Source organism: Aethalodelphis obliquidens, unplaced genomic scaffold, assembly GCF_003676395.1.
Source record: "Aethalodelphis obliquidens isolate GAN/ISIS:26980383/991018 unplaced genomic scaffold, ASM367639v1 scaffold67, whole genome shotgun sequence".
NCBI lineage: Eukaryota > Metazoa > Chordata > Mammalia > Artiodactyla > Delphinidae > Aethalodelphis > Aethalodelphis obliquidens.
Window position 1 is genome coordinate 9,152,524 of NW_020838011.1, and position 27,660 is coordinate 9,180,183.

Genomic DNA, 27,660 nt, shown 5'->3' on the forward strand with positions numbered 1-27,660 from the left:
TAGGGGGGATGAACTTAACAAAAGAAGTGTAAAATATATTCTGAAAATACTGCTGAGAAAAATTAAAGATCTAAATAATAGGACAAACACCCCTGTTCAAGGATCAATAGACACTGATAAGATGGAAATATTCCTCAAACCAATAGATTCAACCCAATCCATTTCAGAATTCTGACATCTTTGCAGAAACTGACATACTGATTCTAAAACTTATATGGAATTGCAAGGGACTTAGAACAGCCAAAACATTCGTGAAAAAGAAAAATCACACTTCCTGACTTCAAAACTTACCTCTAAGCAATGGTAATCAAGACAGTGTGGTTCTAGAACAACAACTGATATATAGACAACAAGAAAATTGAGAATCCAGAAATAAGCCTATACATCTGTGGTCAGCTGATTTTCAAAAATGGTGCTAAGACCATTTGACAAACAGTTATGGGAAAACTGGATAGTCACATGCAAAAGAATGAAGTTGGACTTTTCACAGCATATACAAAAATTAACTCAAAATGGATCAAAGAATTAAATTTAAGAGCTAAAACTACAAAACTCTTACGAAAAAAACATGGGAGTAAATCTTCATGAACTTGGACTGGGCAAAGGATTCTTAGATATGACACCAAAAGTACAAGCAACAATGGACAAAACAGATCAATGGGACTTTACCAAAATTAAAAACTTTTGTGCTTCAAAGGACACCATCAAGAAAGTGAGACAATCCAAAGAATGAGACAGAAGATTATCAAATATCATTTATTTGATGAGACTTGTATCTAGAATATATTAAAACCTCATACAATTCAATTTAAAAAAAAGACAATCCCAAAAAAATCAGGCAAAGGATCTGAGTAAATCTTTCTCTAAAGATTGGCAAACGGCCAATAAGCACATGAAAAGATGCTCAACATCATTAGTCTTCACAGAAATGAAAATCAAAACCACAATGAGATGCTATTTCATACCAACTAGGATGGCTAGAATCAAAAAATCAGATAATAACAAATGCTGACAAGGATGTGGAGACATTGGAAACCTTAAACACTGCTGGTAGGAATATAAAATGGCGCAGATGCTTTGGAAAACAGTCTTACAGCTCCTCAAAGGATTAATGTAAAGTTACCATATGACTCAGCAATTCCATTTGTACACAAATGTTTATACCAGCATTATTCATAATAGCCAAAAGGTAGAAACAACCCAAATGTCCAGCAATGGATGAATGATAAACAAAACATAATGTAACAAAATGAAATAGCACTCAATCATAAAAAGGGATGTATTACTGATACATGGTACAACATGGATAAAACTTGAAAATACACAAACTGAAAGAAGTCAATGCAAAAAAACTTGTACTATATGATTTCACTCATATGAAAGTCTAGGATAGACAAATCTGTAGACAGTAGGTTAGTGGTTCCGTAGAGTTGCTGGGGAGGGGAACAGGGAGATGATAGCTAAAGGACCCTAATGATGAAAATGTTCTAAAATTGACTATTTTGACGGTTTGCACTATCAGTGAATACAATAAAAACCAATGAATTCTACACATGTCATGAGTGAACTATATATGAGTTATACCTCAATAAAGTTGTTAAAAAATCTAATGTAGTAAACTTCTGTTCCAAATGGCTATAGAAATAATATAAAAATTAAGTGCTTATACAAATTTAAAAAAGCTTAGAGAAATTCAAAGATTTCTAGAGGGTAATTGCTTCTTACACTTTAAATGCACTAGCTCTTTAAGATTTTTTTTTTTTTTCCTAAACGCTTTAAGAGGGGAATAAGGGTGTTAGCTTGTAGTTTAATTAATGACCATGGTTACTAGGTTATAAGAAGCAAAAAATATCACTTTATTCAAGTTAAAATTTTAATATCTGTTACTTGTATAAAGGAGAAGTTCACGTAATATTTTTTCCACGTAATATTTCTAATCAGGAAGACTCCTTAGACAAATTAGACATATTCATATTTTAATGTAATAATGTCTCTTTTTTTTTGCCTTTCCTAAATACGGAACAATAATACTGTTAACATGCTTTTTAAATCTAAATTATCTTTGAGGTTTCCATGAGAGCCACTGAGTAACCACAAAGATTTATCTTCCCACCTTATGGCAAGTAGAATACCAAAATAATTACATATTTGATCTTTTATTTATAGTAAGTAGCTTAATGACTATACAGATTAACTAAACAAATGTCTCAAAGATCTTCCTTTCTATGAATCCAGATACCCAACAGGCTTTCTTAAGTAGATACTGTAGCAACTATCAACTTTGGATATTTCTCATTAGACTAACTCCTTCTCACTGTGCATGAGATAAGATTTGTTTTAGGGGTACTAGCTCAAATTCAGAAACTCAACATAAAAACTCAATTTTTATACCTTAGTATTTCTCTCAACCCATAGCAAAGGCTTATCTGCTTTGTTTAATAAAACAGTTATTTATCATTATTAATACATTCAAGTAAAAACAGTTAGACTAATAAAAGACCTACATATCCAATGACACACTATTTAACCTAAGCGTACCTTCTTCATATGTAAAAAGAGAGCTAACACCTGTCCTATCGACCTCTTAAGATTCTTAATGAAAATCAAATGATATTAAGGAACAAGCTAATATAAATATGGAAGTCTGATATAAGACAGAGAGGGCATTACAAATCAGTGGGGGGAAATTCACTACTCAATGAACTGTTTAGATAGTATGCACTATAATGACATACACTAATGTATTTTAGAGCACTCTATCATTTATTTCAATATATCCCCACCACCTGCAGTTTCTCACACATAATATGTATTATTTTTTTAATGAATGAATGAGTGAATGCTCTATCAAAAAGCAAAAATGCGTAAGAACAATACTTACCTCAGTACGTTGTCAGGACTGATGAGAATTTATTGAAATCATCTAGTGAATACTTGATACATAGTAAGCACTAAAATATGTTAACTAATCATCTTATGGGGATAGAATTAAGATGTATTCCTGATTATTGTAATTACATTAACCTCATTTAAAAGAAAGCAACTCAAATGATACACTTAAAAGTGATTAAGAGGGCTTCCCTGGTGGCGCAGTGGTTGAGAGTCCGCCTGCCTGATGCAGGGGACACGGGTTCGTGCCCCAGTCCGGGAAGATCCCACATGCCGCGGAGCGGCTGGGCCCATGAGCCATGGCCGCTGAGCCTGCATGTCCGGAGCCTGTGCTCCGCAACGGGAGAGGCCACAACAGTGAGAGGCCCGCATACCGCAAAAAAAAAAAAAAAAAAAGTGATTAACATGATAAATTTTATGTTATATGTTTTTATCACAATTTTAAAAAAGGGATTGTTAGGCGACAATAATGCTTACCTTATTAAATTTATCACTCACACCCCATGTGCTATATATTATTCCCCATTTTAATATGAGGAAACATTCAGAGTACTATTTTGCCTGAGGTGTCACCCAGCTAATGGCAGAGCGTGGATTTACTAGCAGGTCTGTCAGACTGCAGACTCCTTTATGCTAACATTGCCTCTATATAAATGATTAAATAACATAGACAAATTATTAAATGCCAAACAAAAATAACTGCATTGTACACATAAGAGACATTATTACCTAGAAGGATTAAGGTTTTTCTTCTCAGCTGGGTCTGCCTCACCACTTTCCAATGACTCATTCTGGGAACAACCGGAATCTTTAGCATTTAAAACCTTCTGTGTTCTTGAGCTGCCTTCATCAGTTCTCTTCTGCCTTTTAAATGGAATAGTTTTTTTCCCAGTGTTCTTAGATGATTGGTTTGTTTTTTCAGCAGGTTTTTGTTTACTGTTATGATACAATGACAATTCACTTCTTACTGAAGAATTGCTAGAAAAAGGACCTAAAGGATTAAATGATAACCTAAAGTTAGTATAATGTTTGATTATTTGGCTAAAATACCAACATGATTTATATTTTACATGTAAACACATACACACCCCAATCTCATAGGCTGTATTTGTTTTCTTTTTTTTAAGATTTTTTTTTGATGTGGACCATTTTTAAAGTCTTTATTGAATTTGTTACAATATTGCTTCTGTTTTATGTTTTGTTTTTTTTGGCCCAGAGGCATGTGGAATCTTAGCTCCCCGACCAGGGATCGAACCCGCACCCCCTACGCTGGAAGGCAAAGTCTCAACCACTGGACTGCCAGGGAAGTCCCTCATAGGCTATATTTGTTTTCAAGTTAAATTCATAAACTGTGCAGCTCCTCAATTTATAGATACACGTACCAAACCTTTTAAATTTATCACGAGTTTCCAAAACCATCCTCTCTGGCTCTGCCCACTACTCTTCTAGTCATCCTTAAGATCCTGGTATTTCCCCAAGGTCCCAGCTTCATCTTCTCACTCTATCTACCTTCTCTGAGGGACCTATCAACCCATAACTTTAATTACTATCTACATGCTGATATCTATAATATTCACCTATCACTCTCCCCCAAATCTGCCACTCTGGTTGTATTTCCTATCTTAATGAAAAGTATAACTAACTACCCAGATGCCTAAATCAGAAATCTGAGTCATCCAAGACTCCTGTCCCTATCCACAAGCAATCCCTAAATCCTGTCATTTTACTGTTTTTTTTTAAAATGTCTCTCAAATCCTCTTCTTTTAAGCTCTGCTGCCTGTCATTAGCAGGGCCTTCCCCGCTCCCCCACCCAGTACGCAGGCCTCTCACTGTTGTGCCCTCTCCCGTTGCGGAGCACAGGCTCCGGACGCGCAGGCTCAGTGGCCACGGCTAACGGGCCCAGCCGCTCCGCGGCATGTGGGATCTTCCCGGACTGGGGCACGAACCCGTGTCCCCTGCATCGTCGGCAGGCGGACTCTCAACTACTGCGCCACCAGGGAAGCCCTAGCAGGGACTTTTATCATTTCTTATCTGGATCATTAAAACAGCCTCTTAACTGATCTCCTTTCTCTAGGCTTGCCATTCTTCAATCCATCCTTCACACTGCTTCAAGGGATCATCCTTGGAAAACACAAACTGAATCATTACAATCCTGGTTAAAATCTTTTTGTGATTACCTATAGCTTAAGGATCAAGTCTAAATATTTTCAATTCTAATTTATTACTACATCTAGAGTGCTTATTTCATTAATCATAACTCTCAGCACTCTCCTCCAAACAGACAAATCAAAAAAAAAGGCAGTAGTCACTTAGCTGACTCCTAATCCAATCTTCAGGAAGCCTTCTCTAATTCCCAAGGCTAAATTAGGTAGTTTTCTCTCAGTCCTTTGACAATGTTTATCATACATCTGATTGTTTACTTATCATTCTCTTCCAGCAGACTGGCAATCCTTAAGACCAAGATTGATGTTTTATCTATCTTTATATTCCTCATGCCTAACAGCAAGGGCAGGATTATGGTGAAGCAAGAGTAGCCTAGGGTAGAAAAAAATTTTTTCCCAGTTTTACTGGGAAAAAATTGACATATTAACACTGTACAAGTTTAAGGTACAGAATACAATAATTAATATATGTATATATTGCAAAATGATTATCAGAGAGTATATCTTAAAAGTTCTCATAAGGAAAAAATAAAAATTCTAACTAGGGTGGAAAATTTAAAAAGGTGTTTACTCCAAGTCACTCACACAACCCTAAGACCAAGTGTCCCCTTAAATTTCCCATTCTAGGTTGCTCATTTGCCTCATCTAGACCTGGCCCAGCCTAACACCATTCCTGCCTCACAGTGGAAACTCAATAAATGTTTCTCGACATATATGAAAAAGCAGGAGGGTCACATGTACACTACAGGCAGTAGATCAAGAGTCAAGAAATCTGGGTTCCATTATTTTCCAATTCTAGCACAAAGGTCTATAACCTTAGGGGGAACTTATGTTGCTTTTCTATGCTTCAGACTTAGTTTCTTCTTCCATCAGATAAAGGAGTTTGGTGATCTGTAAGCATTCCTCCACTTCTGTGACTCCCTACTTGATCAGCAACCCAACATGTCTCAGGACTGATACGTTTCAGGTTTTTTTTTGGTAAATTTTGGAGTTCCAGCATGCTTATCCAAGCTCTGTAAGACTTTTATTAATCCATATATTTACATGTTCATTGACCATAGTAGTTTCCAGCAACGTGGGGCAAAAAGATGAGTTCTCCATAGGAGTAACAGTAGTAGTCAACATTTTAATACTAAGTATATGCCATTTAATACTTATAACAACTTAATGAGGTGGAAGTATTGGTAATCACATTTTACAGAGTGAGAAACTGAAAAAAGTAATCTCAAAGAGGAGGAATCATAATTTGAACTCAGATCTAACTCAAAAATCCAAGAAGAGCTGCAACAGAATAAACATTTCTTACTGGATTACAATTCAGTAATTCGTAGCAACAAGACCTCACAGATACAGTGCCACATATGTACTAGTCTCTCACTCACTGATTTAAATGCCCCACTCGATAGTATCTACATATGTAAATGTTACCTTACCATATACCAATCTTTCCATGATCATCTCCTTTAAAAAAATTCTACCAAAACAATAATTGTTTCATATTATACAGAAAAGAGCTGGCATAGCAGGCCTAAAAATGCTATCCTTTGAAAGGCCTGCTTGCAAAGTTAGCCCTTAGCCCTTGGGTAGCGTGTAGGCACTTGAATTTCAGGAGAGCTCCCATCATTTCATAACTGGTAAATGTGGTTTAGTGTGCCTAAACTGCTTGTGCAAAAAATATGGTTTATGACGAATACTTGCTTTTCCTTCCGGGAGCCTGTAATTTTAGGACACGCTAGGCAGAGGGTGCCTAGGTGACCATCGCCAATAAAATCTTGGGCACTAAATCTCTAATGAGCTTCCTTGATAAACACTTTACAAACCTGTCAAAACTAGCTAGAGGAACTAAGTGCCTCCTGTATGAATGCACTGGGAGAAGACTCTTGGAAGCTTGCACACGATTTCCTTCAGACTGTCCATGTAACTTTTCTCTGCTGATTTTGCTTTGTATCCTACCACTACAAGGTAACTTCAGACATCCATTATCACCTTTCCCACTTCACTTTTACCTGATGACCCTGCTTACTATTCCACTGAGAAAACAAAAATGTTCAGAAGAGTACATCTTCACTGTGTGGCTGAACTACACTGACTCCATTTTGTCAGTTCCTTCTTAGTCCCACAGTACCATCCCCTTCCCGTCAGTGTGACTGAGCTTTAGCCTCCTCAAAAGGAATATGCCCAAGCCAGATATGTTCCCTATCAACTTTTATCCTTGCCTTAATCTGATATGAAAACTGGAAGAATGCCTTTACTGACTCAGATGGTTAAATGAGACCCTCGGAGGGGAGGAAAAGCCCTGGTTCCTATCTGTGCAGATGTGCTTCTGGCTAGTAGTCAGAATCTATTTTTAGCTCTGGCCCCTTTAAATCTCCCTGTACTCCTTTTGGCTGTGCGGAGTGCAGCTGCAAATGCCTCTAGATCATCAACCACCTGATCCTGCCTTTACAACCGAAATAAACTTCATAATTGTACTTTATGGAGTTGCCTGGTTTTTCAGTCTCAAAGTTCCTTCTCAGTTTGGAGGATATTATTCAATGTCTCCACTGCCCAACATTTACCTTCGCACCATCAACTCTACCAACCTATTTCTAAGTGCTGCCATATACCCTGCCTTTTCTCTTTTATATGATATACTGTCCTTGCTCCTGTCTAGAGCTAACCCTTTTACTATGGACTGGACCACACCCTACTCCTTGCCTACACAAGGACTGTGATCCTATATTTATCCTCTACCTTTCTACAAGGTCATTTTAATGAGTAGATAAGCTGATGTAGTAGTATCTTGCATATTAAAAGAGAGAGAGACACCTTCCCTTGACCCCACATCTGCTATGTCCCTTTATCTTACTGTCTTTCCTACCTCACTTCCTACACTCCCTTGAACCCCACCTCCAATCAGGCTTTTGGTCTCATCATTCTACAGAAACAATTTTTATCAAGGTGACCAACAACCTCCATGTTGCCAAAACCATATTGTCAATTCTTAGCTCTCATCTAATTCAGGCCATGAGCAGTATTTAAAATAGTTCATCACCCAATACTTAAAATGCGTTCATTACTTCACTTCTATAACCCTAAGTTCTCCTCATTTTCCTTTAACCTCACTAACTGCTCCTTTTCAGTCCTTTTGATGGATCTTCCTTTCTCTTCCCTACTCCTAACATTGGAGTCTCCCAGGACTCAATTATTAGCTTTCTTTCTTGTCCAAGTATAGTCTATTACTAGATGATTTCAAGTAGTCCTGAAGTTTTAATGATCACCTCTATATTGATAACTCCCTAATTATATGTCCTCCCAGATCTTTCCCCCCAACTTTAGACTCATTTTATCAAGCTATCTCCTCAATGTATCTACTTCGATATCTAATTAACATATTACAACGTAATATCTTGATATCCGTCCCAAATCTGCTTTTCTCATATCTTTCCTCATCTCAGTAAACCTTTCCTCACCTCAGCAAACAGTAGATCCATTCTTCTGCTTGTCCAGGCAGAAAAATCTGAATCATCCTTGAAGCCAGCTCTCATTCCAATTCATCAGTACTTTCTGTGACTTACCTTCAAAAATATCCTGAATCCAACCATTTCCATTCTCTTCCCTCCAACCACCTCCTAACTACTCTCCATGCTTCCATTTTTGCCCAGTCCTAGTTCCCTCCCTACATTGCAGTAATAATAATCCTTTTAAAAGATAAGTCAATCAGGTCACTTTATTGCTTAAAATTGTCCAGCAGCTTCCCAATACACTTTGTCTAAACTCATTATCACAGCCTGCTTCTCGGACTTCATCTGCCCTGGCTTATACTCTCTTCTTCAGCCATACTGACTTTTTGACATTCCTCAAGCTTTTCCAGCATGGTCCATCAGTACTTTTATTATACTAATACTGTTACCTTGGTCTGGAATGCTCCACACCAAATTATTTACATGGCTCCCTCCTTCACTTTATTCATATATGTGCTCTGAAAGATCCTAATCAACTCTTACTGCTACCTTTTACAAAAACAATATTCTGCTCCATTCTCCTATCTACTCCCAGCTCTGCCATTTACTTCCCAACTCTAATCTTTATGTGCCTTGTTTTTCTCAATTACCCATCACTGAATGAATTATATATCTATATTGTTGATCTTCCTCCAGTAGAATGTAAGTCCTAAAAGAGCAGCAATTTTTCATTTTTGGTTTTATTCTTCCACAGCTGTATCCCTATATCTAGAATACTGTATATGATAAAGCCTCATAAATATCTTTATAATTAATTGATTTAATATTTCTATTGATAATCCAATTTAAATTTTTCCTCATGAGATTTTTCTCCAGAGAATGGGAGTATAAATCAAACATAGAGGCTCTTATAGAATGAACATAATTTAAATAAAAATACTTACTCTGCTCTGATTTTACCACCCACCAATTAGATGGATGTCTGGAAATTCTTCGACTTCTTGTGACAGTTGAAGTCAATTCTTCAGGTACAATTTTGTTCTTCTTGGACCCATCTGAAAAACGCTTCTTTTTGTGTTCCTTATCTTTTTTCTGATTCTCTGCATGAGGAACATTGGTGCTACCTTTCTTGCTTCCTAAAATAAAGAATAAAAACAATTCAAAATCTACTGCACCAAAGAATATTCAGAAAACCAGAGCAGATTATTAAAAAAAACCTCTCAATTACAGGAACTTCTTAAATTTATTCTGTGGGCTTCTTTTCATCTCTATTTTTTAAGTCACATGTTCTCAATAAAATCTACAACTTTCTCTCAGTTAAATGCAAACTTTTCACATCGCATGATAACTAACATATACTCCTGAATCAAAAAAAAAGTATACTCTGAAAAGGAAAAATGAAATATATGACTCCTTCCACTATTAAAGTCCCCTGTAAAAAAAGGTTAACTACTGCTTTTCTTTTTTAAAATAATTCATGATTTTTGTCAATCTAATTCATGGAAGAGAATATTTTAAGGAAGTTTTCAATAAAGAGATCTTTCCTATATGAAGGAAAAAAGATTGTTTCTTTAAACAGAATTTAAAGAGGAAAAATAATTTTTAAAACAATGAATATGGCAAGCAATAAAAAGCTAATGAAAAGGTTTGGCATCAATAGTAACTTCATTTTACTACACAAGCAGGTAGGTAAGAAAAGATCTAAGAAAAGGGACAGATAAATTCTAGTTTTGTTTTTGAGACTGACAACCAGGAAGAAGGGGAAATCAGAGAAATAGAAGCTATTTTAATACAAATATTGCATCTAAAAGATGTACAACCACCAAAATGAGTTCAAAAATGGAAATTTTCTTTTTTTCAGAAGATTTAAAACATTAGATGTTAGTACATGTAATGAAAAATTTTCTTGACCAATGAGTAGATCAAGAAACTAGGATTTTTGAGTTTCTGACACAAAGATTTCTATGAGATCCAAAGAAGGAGTTAAAATCATAGCAAGTAGGAAACTCACAGAGTAAATGAACTGCATAAAAGTATATAAGACCAGGGGCAGTGGCCAAGATGGTGGAATAGGAAGACCCTGAGCTCACCTCCTCCCACAGGCACACTAAAATTACAACTATTTACAGAGCAACTATTGATGAGAACAATGTGAAGGCTAGCAGAAAAGACCTCCCACAACAAAAGATATAAAGAAGGAACCACAATAAGACAGGTAGAGATAAGACAGAGTCAAGACCCAGGGTGGGCAACCTACAAACAGGAGGATAATTACAATTGCATGGTTCTTTCCAGGTAGCCACAGGTCTGAGCCCCACACTGGGCTCCCCTGACTAGGATTCCTGTACCAGGAAGACAAGCCCCCCCAAAATGTTTGGCTTTGAAGGCCAGTGAGGCTTACTTTCACAAGAACCTGAGGGCTACAGGAAATACATACTCCACTCTTAACAGGCAAAGGCACTGTAATTAAAATGCCAAAATCTCAAATACTCCAAGGCCCAGGGCAGAAGCAGTAATTTGAAAGAAGCCTGTGTCAGAATCACCCGCTGATCTTGGAGACCCTCCCAGAGAGGCAGGAGGCAACTGGAGCTACCCTGGGGACACAGACACTAGTTGCAGTCATTTTGGTGAACTTGTTATATCACAAGGACACTGCTGTCAGCAAGCACAATTTTGGAATCCTCTCTCTAGCTTATTAGTGCCAGAACCCAGATCCTCCCACCCGCTGGTTGGCACCGGTCCTGGGATGCCCGAGGCCAAGAAGCTAGCCTAGTGGGGACCCAGCCTTACTCACCAGTGAGCCAGCACTATCCCCTGGACTCCTGGGACCCCACAGCCAACCATCAGGATTCAGCCCTACCCACCGTCAGGCTGACACCAGCTCAAGGAATACCAGGGCTCTACAGCCAAATATCCCAGGACCCAGCTCTGCTCACCAGTGAATGTACACCAGCTCCAGGACACCCTGGGCCTCATAGCCACCCATGTCAGGAACAGGTCCTGCCCACCAGCAGACAACATCAACCCCAGGAACCACCTCCCCAGGCCACAGCCCCACACACCAGCAGGCCAACAGTAGCTCCAAGACCGCCAGCACCACACCCAGCTACCCCAGGACCTGGCTCCGCCCACCAGCAGCCAGCAGCCTCCACATTATGCAGGGCCAGAAAACCAACCAGATGGGGGCAAGCCTGCCTACCAGTGCACCCACAGTAATCAATCTGCCACAACTGAAGGGCCAACTCAGCCCACACAGGGCACCCCTAGAGCATATGGCTTTGATGACCAGAGGGCAGGTCACTGCTGGGCACCCACTGGACATCTCATAAGGAAGGCCACTTCCCCAAGATTGGAACTGTAACCAACCTACTAAACACATAGAAATAAAAAGAGAATTAGGCAAAATGAGGTGACATAGGAATATGTTCCAAACAAAGGAACAAGATAAAGCCCTAGAAGAACTAAATGAAATGAAGTTAACCCTTTACCCAATAAAAAGTTCAAGATAATGATCTTAATAAAGATGCTCAAAGAACTAGGGAGAATGGATGAACACAGTGAGAAATTAGAAGTTTCTAACAAAGACTTAGAAATTATAAAGAAGAACCAAACAGAGTTGAAGAAATACAATAACTAAAACTAAAAATACACTGGAAGGAATCAACAGCAGATTAGATGCTACAGAGGTATGGATCAGTGAACTGGAAGACAGAGTAGTGGAAATCATTCAAGCTGAAGAGAAAAAATAAAAAGAAATGAGGACAATTTAAGAGATATGTGGGACAACAACATCAAGTGTACTACCACTCACATTATAAAGGTCCCAGAAAAAGAGAGAGAAAAGGGGCGGAGAACATATTTGAAGACATAATAACTGAAAAGTTCCCTAATGAGGTAAAAGAAACAAATGGTCAGGTTCAGGAAGCACAGAGAGTCCCAAACCAGATCAACCCAAAGAAGACCACAGTAACACACAATGAAATTAAAATGGCATATGACCCAGCAATCCCACTCCTGGGCATACACCCAAACAATTATAGTTTAATTAGAAAAGATACATGAACCCCTATGTTCATAGCAGCACTATTTACAATAGCCAAGGCATGGAAACAACCTAAATGTTCACTGAAAGATGAATGGATAAAGAACATGTTATATGTATACAGAATAGAATATTAGTCATAAAAAAGAATGAAATAATGCCATCTGCAGCAACATGGATGGACCTAGAGATTATCATACTAAGTGAAGTCAGAAAGAGAAAGACAAATACCGTATATCACTTCTATGTGAATCTAAAATACAACACAAATGAACATATCTATGAAACAGAAACAGACTCACAGACATAGAGAACAGACTTGTGGCTGACAAGAGGGAGGGGGAGTGGGGAGGGAAGGACTGGGAACTTGGGATTAGCAGATGCAAACTATTACACACAGGATGGATAAACAAGGTCCTACTGTATAGCACAGGGAACTATATTCAGTATCCTGTGATAAACCATAATAGAAAAGAATATGAAAAGAATGTATATATGTATAACTGACTCACTTTGCTGTACAGCAGAAATTAACACAACACTGTAAATCAACTATACGTCAATAAATTTTTTAGAAAAACAAGTTAAAATGGCCAAAAAAAAAAAAAAGATTAAAAAGAGAATATTAAGAGCAGCAAGGGAAAAGCAACTAGTTACATACAAGGGCACTTCCATAAGGCTACTGGCTGACTTTTCAGCAGAAATTCTGCAGGCCAGAAGAGAGTAGCACAATATATTTAAAGTGACAAAAGGGAAAAAACCTACAAACAAGATTATCTGGCAAGGCTATCATTCAGATTTGAAAGAGAGATCAAAAGTTTTATCGACAAGCAAAATCTAAAAGAGTTCAGCACCATGAAACCAGGTTTATAAAAAGTGTTAAAGGAACTTTAAGTAGAAAAGGCCACAACTAGGAATATAAAAATCATGAAAGGAAAAATCTCATTGGTAAAGGCAAATATACAGGAAAGGTAGTAGATCAACCACTTATAAACTTAGTAGAAAGGTTAAAGGACAAAAGTAGTAAGTCGTCTATATCCATAACGTAGTTATGGGATAGTAGTTAAAGGATAAATAAAACATGATATATATACGATGTCAAAAAATTTTAAGCACGGTAAATACGGGGTAAAATGCAGGGTTGTTAAAATGCGTTCAAACTTAAGAGATCAGCAACTTAAAATAATCATGTAATACATATAGATTGCTATATATAAATTCCATGTTAACCACAAGCCAAAAAGCCATAACAGACATATACACAAAAAGGAAAAAAGAATCCAAACATAACACTAAAGGTAGACATCAAATCACAGGGAAGAGAGCAAAAGAAGGAACAAAAAGTAACTACAAAACTATTAACAAAATGGCAACAAATAAATAACTATTAATAATTAAGTGTAAATAGACTAAATGCTCCAGTCAAAAGAAGTAAGAGTGACTGAAAAATAAGACCCATATAGATGCTACCTACAAGAGACTCACTTCAGATCTAAAGACACACACAGACTGAGAGTGAGGGAATGGAAAAAGGTGTTCCATGCAAATCAAAAGGAAGCTGGGGTAGCAATACTTATTTCAGACAAAACAGACTTTAAAACAAAAACTCTAACAAGAAACAAAGGACATTATATAATGGTTAAGGGATCAATCCAAGGAGAAGATATAACAATTGTAAATATATATGCATCCAACATTGGAACACTTAAATATATAAAGCAAATACTAACAGATATAAAGGGAGAAACTGATAGTAAAAATAAGAGTAGGGAAGTGTAAACCCCACTTACATCAATGGACAGATCATCCAGACAGAAAATCAACAAGAAAACACTGGCCTTAAACGACATATTAAATTGGATGGAATTAAAAGATATATACAGAACATTCCATCCAAATTTTGCGTGCCCATGGAACATTCTGCAGGATGGATCACACGGTAGGCCACAAAACAAGTCTCAGTAAACGTAAGAAGACTGCAATCATATTAAGCAACATTTCTGACCACAGCGCTATGAGACTAGAAAACAAGTATAAAAACACAAACATGTGGAGGGGATATGGAAGAAAATAAATAGGGGAGGGAAACTAAGAGGTACAAAGTTCCAGCTGCAAATAAATGAGTCATGGGTATGAAACATACGGTGTTGGAATATAATCAATAACTATGTAACATCTTTGTATGGTGACAGATCTTAACTAGATGTGTCATAGCAATCAGCTTGAAATGTATAGAAATACTGAATCACTATGTTGTGTGACAAGAACTAACACAGTGTTGTAGTCAATTATACTTCAAAAACAAATAATCTCATAGAAAAATACATCAGATCTGTGGTTATCAGAGGTTGTAGGGGTGGAAGGAGAATTGTATGAAGGCAATCAAAAGGTACAAACTTCCAATTATAACAAATAATTACTAGAAATGTAATGTACAACATGATAAATATAATTAATACTGCTGTACATTATGTATGACAGTTGTTAAGAGAATAAATCCAAAGAGTTCTCATCACAAGGAAAATAATTTTTTTCCACTTCCTTAATTCTATATCTGTATGAAATGACAGATGTTCACTAAGCTTACTGTGGTAATCATTTCATGATGTATGTAAGTGAAATCATTATGCTGTATACTTTAAACTTATATAGTGTTGTATGTCAATGATATCTCAATAAAACTGGAAGAAAAAAACAAACAGAAAATAGTATATAAGGCCAACAGAGTAGGCATATATAACCACATAATTAAGTATTAAATTATACAGAATAAAAAGAAGAAAGGACAGCATAATAGGGGTTGAAATCTGGACATACAAGACTAGAGCTATCACTAAGAAGGTAAATTTGGGGAACTAATTCAGACAGAGTTGATATCTAATGCAAAGAAAAAATGTTCTCAAGGTATGAATGTAAAGGAAGAACAGAAGGAAAACTATTAAACTTGGGAAATATAGAGACCGTCATCAAAATTTATAGATGAAATGAGAAAAAGTAATCAATAAAAAGATAGAGAAGGAAATCAAACAAAGAACATGGAGAACCAGAATATTACAGTATCAGAAGTTAGCTGGTGCTTAATTAGGCTAGAATGAAAACTACATCTTAGTCATCTTTATTACCTATAACATATAACATTATGTCTGGTACACAGGCTCTCAATAAATACGCATTAAAATAATGAATTCAGGTTGAAGCCTATATTTCACTAGGCAGTGATACTGGCAAAACTGCTACCCAGCATGAGCTATTTTAGATACTATCTAAATTTTGATACTCAAAATGTGGTTCACAAAAAAAAAATGTGGTTCACAAACCAGCTATACCAGCATCACCTGGAATAGACTGTTTACAAATACAGAATCTTGGGTCCCACCCCAGACCTACTAAATCAGTTTATTAATCAGTATTTTAACAAGGCCCTCAGTGAATTCAAATGCACATGCAAATATGAAAAGCACTGTTCTAGGTGCTTTAGTCATTCTCCCAGTTAAATTTGACTGGGGAGTAGAGGGATAAAGGATAAAATGAGCCAAATTCTGTCATGAATTTGAATCTCTAAGGAGAGCAGTATCACTCTCTGATTCTACTTTAAGAATAAGTTACAGAATTTGGCAGTACTTTAAATTTGGGATAAAATACTGATAAAAGAGAACTGATTCATGCTTATAAGGTATATTCACCTTAATTATACTGAACCAGGCACAAAAATTTTAATTAAAAAAAGAAAATAATCTATTTTACCAATATTATGCTTAATAGTATCAACCAATACTTTCGAAGTGATGATAATGGAAGACATTAGAAGAGTTACCACAAAGTAAACCTTGTCAGTAAATAAGATCTTTTAGGGAGTAGATATAGAAAATAATAAAGAGTCAATTTACAAAACACTAAAGCAAGAATGAGAACTTTCAACATGGTTGACAGTGATTAGTAGTTTAAGGAATTATTTGTACAACAGCAAGAATCCTCACTGATGAGCATCATTTTCCAGCCCCTCTCCAATCTCATCTCTCTTCTCCAACTTCTTTTCTTCTATTTCTTCCCTTCTTGTTCCTCCCTTACGCTTCTCAAAAATATCCTCAGGAACTGCTCTAACAAGTGAGAGGAGCTTATGATGACAGAGATTATTGTCCATGTTCATGAATTGACTCAAACACTAATGTGAATAATGATTTAAAGCAAAAGAATGTGAGGGGGAAAATGTTATCATCAAAGATTTATTCAGACAGTGATATAGGAAAAAAAAATCTTACAAAGTAAAAAACAAACCAATTAAGAACATCATTTCAGAATCCAGTTCCAGATCAGGAAAGGTTAAAAACTGAATGACAACAAATTTAGGAAACTAATAAAAAAGCAACACATACAGGAAATAAAGCTGATATATGAAACAGCTGGTAATGTGAAGAGAGGTGACTTAGAACTGAGGAGACATATGTCATAAGCAGGGAGACAACCAGAAAAGAGGTGACTACTGTAGAAAATTTTGTATATTTATATGTACAGGAATAGGATTCTGAAGGTGGGCATTTTTAAATAAACACAGCAAAAATATTCATTCAAAATAGAGTAATACTTCTGTCACTGTTGATAATATATTCCAGTGACCCACAGAAATGCTAAGGCTAAGATACGGGGGCTGTTTTAGGAATAGGACAGATATAGTCCCTGTTCTCATGGAGCTCTCAGTCCAGACTCTATAGTACAAGACAAATTCAGCAAGTAATTATATGTCTGAAAATGAAGAGTGCTATTAGAGCAAATATAGGAACATACCAGGTTGAGGGATAATTATCAAGTAAAGTGATATTTAAATCGAGTACAAAGTTTGGTAAGGAACCCAGAGTATATTTAGGAAAAATTTTCTAAGTAAAAGGAAGAGGGCTTCCCTGGTGGCGCAGTGGTTAAGAATCCGCCTGCCAATGCAGGGGACACGGTTCGAGCCCTGGTCTGGGAAGATCCCACATGCCACGGAGCAACTAAACCCGTGCGCCAGCACTACTGAGCCTGCGCTCTAGACCCCGCGAGCCACAACTACTGAAGCCCATGCACCTAGAGCCTGTGCTCCGCAACAAGAAGCCACGGCAGTGAGAAGCCCATGCACCGCAACAAAGAGTAGCCCCCGTTCGCCGCAACTAGAGAAAGCGCGTGCGCAGCAACAAAGACCCAGTGCAGCCAAAAATAAATTAATTAATTAATTTAAAAAAAAAAAAAGGAAGGGCATATTTAAAGGCCCACTTGTGAAAGTGGTCTGTTCATGGAACTGGAAAAATTTCATTATAAAGCAACCCAGGAGATGAATCTGGAGAGGAAGAGAAAAGTGAGAGGGTATATGCATAAACTGCTACAATACTCTTAAGAAATAAATTACTCTAGTTTCGCTAAGGGAAGTAGCAGGAGTAATGGAGAGAAATAACAGACTTGAAAGCTACTTAGGAAGAAATCAAAAGACTTACTGACTTATATGGTTTGCTAGGTAAAGAAAACAGGAGCTAAAGATGAATCAGATTTCTTTCTTGAGCTAATAGATTTATTATGGCTCCATTTATGAAGATACTGAAAACGAGAGGAGGAAGAAGTTTGGAGGAATTTAGTTTCCAGCATGTTCAGCTTGAGAAGCCTGTGAGACAACAAAAGTAGAAAAGTTAATTTGCTCAATCCAGGTCATCAGTTTAGGCATTACCAGAGTATGTCAAGTGCTTGTGAACTAAAGGAAAATTATCCTCAGAATAAAATATCTTTGGAATTAAATTATCTCAATATTTTTAGTCTTTGAAAACTGATGTGGTTGGCAGAATAACAGCCTCCTAAAGATGCACCCACCCTAATCACAAAATCTGTGAAAATATTATCTTACGTGGCAAGAGACTTTAGAGATATGATTAAGGTTATAAACCTTAAAATAGTGAGATTATGCTGGATTATCCAGGTTGGCCCAATCTAATGACATGTATCCCTAAAAGCTGTGGTAAGAGGGAGAGAGATGGGATGATGGAAGAGAGGCAAGAGAAATTTGAAACAATAAAAAGGCTGGCATTGCGGGTTTTGAGGATGTGAAAGGGGAGCCATAATTTAAGGAACATAGGTGATTTCAAGAAGGTAGAAAAAGCAAGGAAACAGATCCTCTCCTAGAACCACCAAAAAGGAACAAAAAACCTTGTCAACACCTGGATTTTGCCCCAGTAAATTCCATTTCAGACTCCTGACTCACAGAATGGTAAGATAATAAATGTGTGCTGTTTTAAGTCACTAAGTATGTAGTAAGTTGTTATGAGAGCAAAAGGAAATTAATACAGAATGCTATATTCACTAATGAACCTAGATAAGAAAAATTTAATATACATGAAAATTAGTGTACAATATATAGCAAGTACTCAATAAGTCTTCAACAATAGTTTCAGAGAGTATCTTGCAAGTACACTTTCTTGATGTAATGTTTTTTCCTAAGAAATTATAGATAAATCAAAATTTTGTACCTTCAAATTTTGTGAATTCATATTCTACTTAAAGAACTAGTAAGAAAACTGCTTTCTTGTAATGTTAACTATCACCTTCAGTTTAGTCAGATTCTCCATGTTGTATTTCCTTAAAATGAACAACTGCTAACAAGAAACTGAAATAAGCAAAAAAATAAAGAATAATTCCAATAAAAAAGATGTGGTGCATGTCTGACATTTATAAGAGGGCCACAAAATAGGTCACTTTTCCTTCTATTCTAAGCAGAATTTTTCAAATATGCAAAGGCACATACAGGCAAAATTGAAGTCTGACAACTATTATTTCAGGTGATATAAAGTCTATGTTATAGACTATACAAAAAGAAAGCTAAAATAACTGAGTGGTAAATATATTAAAGTGGAATTTTTTAAATTAAAAACTAGCTTAAATATTGTGCTTTAATATACTCTCTCTTCCCTCTATATACACAACAGAGTATAGTATATTTAGAACCTGCAGGCGCAAAAACATTTTTGGTCAAGAAAATTTCCCCATTAAATAACAGTTTTTCCATTTGAACATCAAAAACGTTTTCACTTATTTCAAAACTTCTTGATACAGCTGAGAAAATATGGGCTGTATGTTGGGACAGATCCTGGACCAATATTTAACTTCTTTTGAGTGTTATCTCCTACCATATAGGATTGTTGAGAAGGATTAAATTATATTATGCACACATGAAGTGCAATTACATTTGGTAAGTGTTTTCTATTCCATTAACTATTCTGGAGAAAATTCTTTCTGTAAAAAATACCTTTTCTCTCTATTACTTAAAAAGTGATATATTTCAACACACATTTATGATAAAAACTCTCCAGAAAGTGGGCATAAAGGGAACATTCCTCAACATAACAAAGGCCATATATGACAAACCCACAGCCAACACCATACTCAACAGTGAAAAGCTGAAAGCACTTCCTCTAAAATCAGGAACGAGACAAGAATGCCAATTCTCACCACTTTTATTCAACACAGCTTTGGAAGTCTTAGCCACAGCAATCAGGAAACAAAAAGAAATAAAAGGAATCCAAATTGGAAAGAAAGAAAGAAAACTGTCACTGTCTGCAGATGACATGATACTATATATAGAAAATCCTAAAGATGCTACCAGAAAACTACTAGAGCCAGTCAATGAATTCAGTAAAGTTGCAGAATACAAAATTAAAACACAAATCTGTTGCATTTCTATACATTAACAACAAAAGATCAGAAAGAGAAATTAAGGAAACTATCCCATTTACCATTGCATCAAAAAGAATAAAATACCTAGGAATAAACCACCTAAGGAGGCAGAAGACCTGTACTCCAAAAACTATAAGATGCTGACGAAAGAAATTGAAGATGACACAAACAGATGGAAAGATATACCATGTTCTTGGATTGGAAGAATAAGTATTGTCAAAATGACTATCCTACCCAAGGCAATCTACAGAGTCAATGCAATCCCTATCAAATTACCAATGGCATTTTTCACAGAACCAGAATAAAAAATTTTACAATTTGTATGGAAACACAGAAGACCCCGAATAGCCAAAGCAACCTTGAGAAAGAAAAACAGAGCTGGAGGAATCAGGCTCCTTGACTTCAGACTATACTACAAAGCTATAGTTATCAAAACAGTATGGTACTGGAACAAAGACAGACATACAGACCAATGGAACAAGACAGAAATCCCAGAAATAAACCCAGCACCTATGGTCAATTAATTTTACAAAGGAGGCAAGGATATACACTAGAGAAAAGACAATCTCTTCAATAAGTGGTGCTGGGAAAACTTGTCAGCCACAGATAGAGAATGTTCTAATTTCATTCTTTTAACACTATACACAAAAATAAACTCAAATGGATTACAGACCTAAATGTAAGACTGGATACTATGAAACTCCTAGAGGAAAACATAGGCAGGACACTCTTTGACATAAATCACAGCAATATCTTTTTGGATCCACCTCCTAGAGTAATGAAAATAAAAACAAAAATAAACAAATAGGACCTAATTAAACTTAAAAGCTTTTGCACAGTAAAGGAAACCATAAACAAAACAAAAAGACAACCCAAAGAATGGGAGAAAATATTTCCCCATTGGAAATATTTGGTTGGAAACGAAGCAACCAACAAGAGATTAATCTCCAAAATATACAAACACTTCATGAAGCTCAGTATCAAAAAAACAAACAACTTCAATCAAAAAATGGGCAGAAGATCTAAACAGACGTTTCTCCAAGGAAGATATACAGATGGCCAAGAGGCACATGAAAAGATGTTCAACACTGTTAATTATTAGAGAAATGCAAATCAAAACTACAATGAGGTATCACCTCACACCAGTCTGAATGGCCATCATCAAAAAGTCTACAAACAGCAAATGCTGGAGAGGGTGTGGAGGAAAAGGAACCCTCCTACCCTGTTGGTGGGAATGTAAATTGGTGCAGCCACTGTGGAGTACAGTATGGAAGTTCCTTAAAAAACTAAACAGAGCAATTATACTCCGATAAAGATGCTAAAAAAAAACTAAAGATAGCGTTACCATATGATCTGCAATCCCACTCTTGGGCATATATCCAGAGAAAACTGTAATTGGAAAAGATACATGCACCCCAATGTTCACTGCAGCACTATTTACTATAGCCAAGACATGGAAGCAACCTAAATGTCCATCCACAGATGAATGGATAAAGAAGGTGTGATGTATAATGTGTGTGTGTGGTGTGTGTGTGTGTATATATACACACACACATATACACTGTGGAATATTACTCAGCCATAAAAAAAGAATGAAACAATGCCATTTGCAGCAACATGGATGGACCTAGAGAATATCATACTCAGCGAAGTAAGCCAGACAAAGACAAATATCATATAATGTCCCTTATATGTGGATCTACCAAAAAAAAAAAAAAAAAGGTACAAATGAACTTATTTTCAAAACAGAAATAGACTCACAGACATACAAAACAAACTTATGGTTACCAAAGGGGAAAGGTGGGGGTAAGGGCGGATAAATTAGGAGTTTGGAATTAACATATACACACTACTATATATGAAATAGATAACCAACAAGTACCTATTATATAGCACAGGGAACTATACTCAATATTTTGTAATAACTTATAAGGGAAAAGAACATGAGAAAGAATATATGTGTGTGTGTGTGTGTGTGTGCATGTATAACTGATTCACTTTGCTGTACATCTGAAACACAACTATACTTCAATTTAAAAAAGTGATACAAAAAGCACAAATTGATCTTTTCTTCATGATAGTGTCACCATTACAAATCTCGATCACTATACAGTGATGACATAAGGAGAGTGGCCATATTTCAGGTTTGACAGGACAATCCCAGTTTATGCTTACTGTCCTGACATCCTCTCCCATTCTCAAATGTCCCAGTTTGGATAATAAATAAATAATGAGTAAATAATGGAATAGAAGAGTATTAACTTTTATCTACAAGAACTAGCCCCACTAGCTTAATTTTTTCCCAATTTATATTTTAATAAGCCTCAAGAATATATGATGCTGTCTTATTTGTGTTCTGGTAACTACCTGGTTTACTAAGCCTTTCTTTACCTTTTACTTTTCCCTTTATATATGCTGCCATTTTAGAAGCTACACAAAAGTCAAGTGACCTGGAGTTGACCTGGAGTTGAATTATATGTAAAATAAAGAGATTCTAGAAAAGAGTTTGTAGGCTTTTGAGGCTCTGTATAGATTTACGTTTACTTTGCCTACTTCCCAAAGCTAAATAGGAGTATCACAAAAACACAAAGTGGTAGAATAATATTCTACCACTTTACATTACATATAAATACTCACGTTATAAGTATTTATACATATAAATATAAATACTTACCCAGAGGTAGCAACTGTTTTTTGGAAGTGTGAACACTTATCTCTTCACCCTCGTCCATATTTCGGTCTGAATTTCTTTGGAACCTGTCTTGGGCAATATGTGATATATTTATATTTTTACCTTTAGATTGTTCCATGTCAACTTGTTCTTCAACTACACTGGCCTTAAATTTTGTTCCCCGTTTTTGTTTTATAGTCCTTTTGTTTCCAGATGATTTTTTTGCATTCTCAGAATACATTTCATATTTTGAAGATTTACAATTATTTTCCATTTCATCTGTCAAAGCACAACTCCCACCCAGTATTTTTTGTTCAGAGGACTGAGATTTCTCTACTGGGTGAGCTTTACCAGGATGTTTGCCACTTTTCAAACTTGTAGATGATACACTGTCATGTTTTTCTCTTGACTTCTTCCTTTGAAGGAGTACAGTGCTCTCAGCAGGAGATACTGTGCATTGTTTCAGAGGCCCAGTCTTCCTTGGTATAGTAATCCATGGTTGATTGGCAAAACTTTTATCTGATTCATCAATTATAAATTCATCTTCTAATAACTTCATATTATTTGCAGGAGATAAATGAGGTGGAGCAGTTGCTATATGCCTAACAACAGAACTGAAACAGAATGTTACAATAAATAATAGCTCAAAAAGTAAAGCTTTTACCTTTGCTTTAAAGAGCAGTTCACATGTCCCCTCAATTTTTCCTTCCCCATTAAAATCCTCCCTGGGACTTCCCTGGTGGTCCAGTGGTTAAGGATCCGCCTTTTAACGCAGGGGATGTGGGTTTGATCCCTGGTCAGGAAACTAACATCTCACATGCCATGGGGCAATTAAGCCTGCAGGCCACAACTACTGAGCCCATGTGCTGCAACTACTGAGCCCGCACGCCACAACTAGAGAGAAGCCCATGCACCACAATGAGGAGCCCGTGCACCACAACGGAAGATCCCGTGTGCCGCAACTAAGACCCAACGCAGCCAAATATAAGTAAATAAATATTTTTTTTAAAAAACCTTCCCTCCTTTTACATTTCTATAATATCTGAGCATACTCATTTATTACACTAATGGGATCATAGAAATTTAGAGCTGGAAGGAATCTCTACTGCATCAACTAATTTGACATTCCCCTATTCATTACATACATTAAACAGATAAAACCCAGAGATGTATAAATATAGCCCAGATACATTGACTTACAGTACAAAAATGCATGCCATTATTATATATAATGTTATATTTTGTTTATATAGATGTTTCTTGGGGCCTGAATCCCTTAACATCCCTTAACAAGATTATTTCTGAGATACCTTCTAGTCTAATAGTCTAATAAAACACTACAAAATTACAGACTAAATTATATGATGTAAAAATTCACTCCAAGTTGGATAATTCACACATTTTCATACGTGTTTTAATACTGTAAGCAGAGTATAGAAATAAATGAAGTGTATCTAGAAAGGTAAGCACACTGGGCTTACACAGCATCTCTTCCAATTAGTTGGAAAAATTTTCTAAAAAAGGATGAAATTATTCAAAAGATGGTAATCTGATGGAGTCATTTTGCATTTCCCTCCTTTTTATGACAACAGCTTTGAGCAAACCACATATTGGAGTGAATATGCAAAAATAAACACCTAGGGTAAACATCCAAATTCCAAAGCCAGCATATACACTCCTGTTTCTGCCTTTTTCACCTGAGTAAGGATGCTTAACTATTTTTATACACAGTAGAAGAAAAGCAAGAATGGAAGAACTGGATTATCATGTCTATTTTTTTTTCTCATTTTTAAGATATAAAAAAAGATTATAAAATGAAAATGCCTTCTCTACGTCTCTAATCTCAAACCCCTGATAAAACCTTATAATGTAAAAAATTTATACACATATATGCTAAGAAATATACTGTCTTCTAATAGGTAGACTTACAAGTTTATATAATTAGAAAACTCTAGAAAATCTAATAAAAAAGCGAAGTCAATATAAATAGACCACATAATATATAAATAGAAGACCATGTTTAAACAGAAATATTATTTTTCAGCACTTAAATAAAAAGCCAATCTGATATAAATGTTTAATTTGCTTTATTATATGTTATCTGTAATATCTATTAATTCTATATATTAAAGAAGTAATGCTAAGTATTTAAAAATAAAGCCTTCCGAAACCAGCCAACAAGAACTCTCTAAATCCATTCCTCTATTAAAGAGACTTCCATAACTTCAAGGTTATTCAAACCAAAGATATCCTTAGGAAACAACTTTGACACTTACTATAGATCAAATGTTTATATCCTTCAAAAATTCACAAATTGAAACCTAATCCCCAACGTGATGGTATTTGAGGGTGGGGACTTTAGGAAGTGATTAGGTCATTAGGGTGGAATGGCTCATGAATGAATTAGTATCTTTATAAAAGAGACCCCAGAAAGCCCCCTCACTACCTTCTACCATTTGAGGTTATAGCAATAAGATAGACATCCATGAACCAGGAAGCAAGCCTCACCAGACAGTGAATCTACCTGAGCCTTGATCTTGGACTTCCCAGCCTCCAGCACTGTGAAATGTAAATCTCTGGGCTAGGTGGAAAAAATCAAGAAAGACTCTGTGGCATTTGAGTTGGATCTTGAAGAATGGATGTGATTTGGTCATGAGGAAATACAAGAAAGACAATCATAAGGAAGAGCATAAGCACAGAAACGGAGCAGGAAAGCACAAGTAATAGTGAGTAGTTACATCTGGCTACAGCAATTAAACATACACTTTACTCGCTAGTTTTTCAAAAAAAACCCACAGCACATTAAAAAATACTTAATTACTTTTTTGGACATAGATATAATTAGCCCCTAAGTATAACATATTTCTATCAGATTATGGGGACAACATCCATACAAGGGATAAAAGATGCCACATATATATATATGTATATATATATATACTGCATATACATATACACACACACACACACACACACACACACAGAGAGAGAAAGGCGAGGGGAGAGGGAGGAAGACTGGAGGGGTGGGGGGAGGGAGGAGTCAACTATGGAACACAGACTGAACCAAAGAGGAATTTCATTCACTCAATATGTTTTTTATAAAACCTTCCTAATATATTCACTAGCATTCTGATAGATCTCACAGAAAATACAAAAGAAACTAAACTCCTGGAAAGAAGGGCTCATGTCTTAACCTACTAAGAAAGATATATAAAATAGCTAAACTATAATACAAGGCAAGGAACTATTTTAAAAAACACTGGAGTGGGACTTGGAAAAAATCAGAAGCCTACAACCATGGACCTTAGAATAAAATATAAATTGGCATACGACAAGGGGAAAAGGTACGCCAAAGCCAGGACAACTGCAAATATGTATGACAAGTTGGTAGAAACAGTTCACTAGTGACAGTGAAGGCCTTAAATACTAGCTGACAAATCTCAAGTTATTCTATAGACCAGTGCTTCTCAACCCTAGCTGCTATTAATTCTAGTTAACTCTAATGTGCAGCCAGTTAAGAATCACTGTATGGATATTGTAGAACCACTGAAGGTTTTTAAGTAGGCAAAAACAGATTAAAACTTATTTTAGGACTATCCTTTTACTAACACAATCAAAAGAAATAGAAAAAATATTTAAAATACTTAACAGTGAAATACAGGCACCCTGACATAATTTTATTTCTAAATACTGTCTTTATTCTTTGATCTCATACGTACTAGAAAGTGCTGATGAACAGAAGCAATGAAAGCTGAATAAACTTTTCTTTCACATCTAATTTAATATCCCTTAAATGATGGCTTTGGAATTAATTTACTGGTAAGAAACTACTCTCTCCTTATGGGTTAGACATAATTTCAATTAAAAATTGTGTCAATTAAGATTAACTTCTAGTTAAATATCACTAAGAATCCTTAGATACTATTCAAAGAATGTGAAAGAAAAATGTGGACCATTTCTTAATAACTCACCTGGATTCACCTTTTCTTTTTACAGTTTCTAAAAACAATGTTGAAAAACTCTTTCTAGCTTGTGGTTGATCTTCACATTCTGAATCTTGTATTCTTTTTTGAGATGTTCCTAACTGTTTCCTCTCTTGTGGTCCTTCTGAAACTTTATCCTCTATTTCTGATACTTTATTCGTTACTTCTACTTTCTTCAAATCATCTTTATCTTCAAAGTTTAACCTAAAAGGTTAAAAGGAAGACATGATGAATGTTCCCACCATTTGTTGAGTTATAAGTATTCCTGAACTCCCTTACAGTAACAATACAACTGCTTACAAAATTTTCCAGTGGGCCTTTGTTTAAAAATTATAAATGCTGATGTGTTTCTCTTACACAACATACACAAGGCAAATTGCTCAGAAAAATTAAATTTTGTATTTGTTGATAGAAAAAAATAAGAGAGAAAAAGAATGGCTAAATCATATAACAAAGAAATGTGTAGCTTAGAACACTAGTTCTCAAACATTTAATATGAATTTGAATCATCTGGAGAATCTTATTAAAATGTAGATTCTGATTCAGTAGGTCTAGCATAGGGTTTGAGATTCTATATTTCTAACAGGCTTCCAGATAATGCCACTGCTCTCGATTCTGAGCTGCAGATCACACTGTGAATAGCAAAATCTTAGAATGTACTTAACTCCTCAGCTCCAAGAATCACACAAGACCCTAGAAAGACATTACACTCATGGCAGAGGTTCCCAATACCAAAGGACCTTGAACAATCTATTTTGCTTCTTAAAGGCCAAAGGGAAAGCCC

General features: G+C 35.9%; 1 protein-coding gene across 6 annotated transcripts in view; it reads right to left on the reverse strand.

Moving 5' to 3' along the window:
• The window catches only part of CENPC (centromere protein C), a 91,590-nt gene that overhangs the window by 31,089 nt on the left and 32,841 nt on the right, over positions 1–27,660 (reverse strand). For 5 of the 6 annotated variants that reach the window (XR_003429348.1, XM_027089674.1, XM_027089672.1 and 2 more), the window contains 4 exons: positions 26,865–27,080; positions 22,897–23,507; positions 9,439–9,630; positions 3,619–3,880 (listed from right to left, as the gene is read on the reverse strand). Coding sequence is in view for 5 of the 6 variants with exons in the window: in XM_027089674.1 (XP_026945475.1) it covers positions 3,619–3,880; positions 9,439–9,630; positions 22,897–23,507; positions 26,865–27,080 (1,281 nt within the window). In the remaining variant the exon portion in view is untranslated. The remainder of the gene's footprint in view (positions 1–3,618; positions 3,881–9,438; positions 9,631–22,896; positions 23,508–26,864; positions 27,081–27,660) is intronic. The other variant, XM_027089673.1, reaches the window with a different exon arrangement.